At 16.7% G+C, this 3,684-nt stretch overlaps 1 protein-coding gene across 1 annotated transcript, besides 2 other annotated features; it reads right to left on the bottom strand. All coding sequences in view use genetic code 6, as the record gives it.

Moving 5' to 3' along the window:
• Positions 1-2,354: 2,354 nt before the first annotated feature.
• Positions 2,355-2,388: a microsatellite.
• Positions 2,372-3,108, bottom strand: IMG5_049140 (hypothetical protein; the record flags this gene model as incomplete). The annotated part of the gene is made up of 2 exons (XM_004037511.1): positions 2,372-2,984; positions 3,028-3,108. Coding segments are annotated over 2 exons (694 nt in total), but the record flags the coding sequence as incomplete, so codon positions are not given.
• Positions 3,109-3,294: 186 nt separating this feature from the next.
• Positions 3,295-3,335: a microsatellite.
• Between the last annotated feature and the right edge of the window lie 349 nt (positions 3,336-3,684).

Genomic DNA, 3,684 nt, shown 5'->3' with positions numbered 1-3,684 from the left:
ATTTTTATCTTTGATTAAACTATAGAAAATTAACCTTATGGCGAAATAAAAATATGAAAAAATAACTTAATTAAGTAAAAATGTGTATTAATATAAAATTACTATTTTTTTAAAAAAATAATTAATTAAATGCATTTATATCATTTAAGTTTTTAAATAAATTATTAATTTACTAATTTTATGAAATAATTAAAAATACGAAAGTCACTTTATAATAATTTTTTAGTACTTTGATACACTTTGAAATTTTAAGAATAAGAATAGGTTAGTATTTAAAAATTATTTTATTTTTATGATTATATAGTAAACAATTTAGAATAACTAATTAATTAATACAAAAAAGAAAATAAGAGATTTGATGAAAAATAAATTTGTAATGTTATAAAATACTTAGTCGATTGCTTATAATTTTTTAAATAAAATAATATAATACATGGTATAATAAAGCCTTCAAATATTTTAATTTATAGAAAAAATATATACAAGCTTACAAATGTAAAGTTTTTAAAGTAAATTCCTCCTATCAAATAAATTTGAATTCTTTAAATCTTTAAATAATAAAATATATTTTTCTTAATCTTAACTAAATAATTTAAAACATCGGTAAAAATAAAAAACAATATGCAAAATTAAGTTTGCATTTATTTAAATAAAGAATAAAGTCCTATATTTAATTAATTTATGAAAGATTTATTTTAGAAATGATGACATTAAAAAATCTAAAAAAATTATATAATTTTGAAAACTATACTCTAGATATATATAAAGTAATGAAAATGATAAAAATTACAAATTACTCTTAAAAGCTAAAAAATATTGTTTATAATATGATAATTAAAAAATCTATTGGTGAAAATATCTATAAAGATATTTAATAAATATTAATTAAAGTAAAAGAATATTATTAGGTTTAAAGAGAATTATAAAATATAGAGAATATTTTAACTTAAGTTATTAAAAAAAGTAGGTAACTATAAAAAACTTATAAATAATATTTAGCAAATTATTAATGATAATAAAAATTAGTTTTAATAAAAATATTATATTAAATATATATATATAAAATCATATTTTACTATACTTTTTATTTTTTAAAGGTTTCCAAATATCGCTATTTAACGTTGTTGAATATTGATTGATCATTTTAGAGAATGAAAAAATATTTCCTATTATTATAGAAATGAATTTAGAATGATTTGAAAATTGAATGTTAAATTAGGAACTAAATGAATTGCAGAAAAATACATAACTATTTTTATTTGCAATATCAAATAATATTATTTTGTATTATTTAATAACTTTAAATAAATAATTGAAATATTTAACTATTATATTATTAAATTAGTTTCGGTTTATAATCACTCAAATAAATATTATTTTATAAAAAATTGTAAATTTAATATATAAAAAAATATTTCTATAAAATACTCCTTTATCATTTCCATTTTGCTTTTTCTTAATATATGTATTCTGCATTATTATTTATTGGTGAAGGATATCTCATACAATTTTTTTTTATTAATTAAGGAGGATTATTTATTTCTATATATAAGAATAATTAAATAAAAAAATAAATTAATTTCTATACTTTTCATTCCAGGAGAAAAAGATCTGATATATGAAGATTATGGTCTTGGTTTAATTTACAAAGTTTTTTTTATTTAATTATTATTTAAAGGATTTATTGGAATAATATTTTTTTACGATTGCAACCTAAAAAAAGTTAATATTGTTTTTTTTAAAAATAAAATACCCAATATTATTATTCAAAATTTCTTAATTTCCTTTAATTGGTTCGATTTTTGTTTATTTTCTTTCTTTTTAAATTTACATACTTGTATCTTGTTTATTATTGCTTAAAGCATTGTATGTGTTTTTTATTATTAAAAGCTTTTAGAAAGTTTATTTTGATAATTATTACCTGCATGGTAATTATTATTTCTATTTAAAATTTTTGATAAAACTTATTAATTAATATATTATTTTTATGGTATTTCATATTTTTTATAATTATCTATTTCTTATTTTTTATAATTCTCATTTAAAAAATTATTAACTGTTAAATTAATAATGTTTCCATTAAAAGTGTTTATTTTTTGACAATTTTTATCTATATTTTCTTGATTATTATTATTTACTTAGATATCTTTAAAACCTCCATCATATAAATCATCACATCTAAAAGAAATAGTTTTCTAACTAGTGTCATTACTGAAGCTTTATTTATTATAATTATGTTTAAGGAAAACTTTATTTGAACCTTTAAGAATAGAATCCACATAATTTTCATTTTTATTTTTTTTTATGTTTTATTAAACTTTTTTAAATGGTGCTGGTGAAGGTTTTCTTTTATATTTTTTTATAATTTCACTTTTTTTACTAATTTCATCTAGCCAGCTTACTTTTTAATTTTTTTTTGCTAAATGAAGATTATTTTTTTGGTTTATATAAAATTCAGCTATAGGCGCATTTTTTGAATTTAAATAAGTATTTCTTAATAAAATTTCTTCTTGAATATGTGCTTCACTAGTAAAGCATAAATCCTTGTTATTCTATGTCAAATCCCATTCGGAACTTAATGCTCCCTGTTTCATTTTTTATAAATAAGTTTCTAAATCTTTTAGCTAATGAAAAAAATTCGCCCTTATTTCTAAATCAGGTCTTCTAGAATTTAAATAATCTAAAGTTTTGAATAAATTCCATTTATATTTTACCATAAAATATGCAGTTAAAGCACAACACGATCTACTTTAGCCTTTTACGCTATGAACTAAACATGATTCTCCCTCTTTATTTGCATTTTCTATAAAATTTACTATTTAATTCATTGTATTTTGTTTTGGATCAAATAGTATTTATTTGTCAGATTCTTACCAATATAATGTTAAATATTAAACTCCTATACCTTCCCACATATTTGTAACTTATCTTCCTGAAGTATTTAATATATGAGTTACTTTATTTGTAAGTATAAATTCTTAATCCTTTTTTTAAATGATTTTATTTTAAAGTTTTATTTATTTTTACTTTTGCAGCATATTCATCGCCAATAAATAAGCCATCTTTTATTTTTATTGCTCCTATTATGATATTTTCTGCATATAGCATTTTTTTTTATTTCTTAATTGTTATAAGAAGTTTATAGTTTTTTTGTGAAGTTTATTTTATTTTATTAATGCAAAATATATTGATTTTATTTAAATTATAAAAATACTTTTATAAACTAAGTTATTTTAAATTTTTTTTAAAAAAATAAATGAATTTTTTTATTATTCAATTATTTTTGGATTAAAAATAAATTAAAAAATTATTAAATAAAAAATATATAAATAAAATTAAGCAAAGATAAAAATATCAATAATTTTTTTTTTAATATAATATGGATATTTAATACGAAAAAGAAATTTAAAAGCAGTTCAATAGGACAGCAATAAATAAGTTTTTTAGTGTTTGTTATAAAGAATAAGAAAAATAAAATGGGAAAATTAAAAATTATGATGAATTATTAAAATGCTAACAAAGGTTTGCTTAAGTTTTTTATAAAATTACAACAGCTTTTAAATAAAATGAAATAATTTGAATGTGTCAAATTAAAGAATAAAAACTTGCTAATATTTTTAAATTTTAATTTAATGTAAAATTGTATTAATAAACCTAAATTTTTTATATTTTTGTATTTATTAT

Source organism: Ichthyophthirius multifiliis (assembly GCF_000220395.1).
Source record: "Ichthyophthirius multifiliis unplaced genomic scaffold scaff_1120509250129, whole genome shotgun sequence".
Taxonomy (NCBI): Eukaryota; Ciliophora; class Oligohymenophorea; order Hymenostomatida; genus Ichthyophthirius; species Ichthyophthirius multifiliis.
The sequence above is the reverse complement of the archived record's forward strand: the minus strand, read 5'-3'. Positions and strand labels throughout refer to the sequence as shown.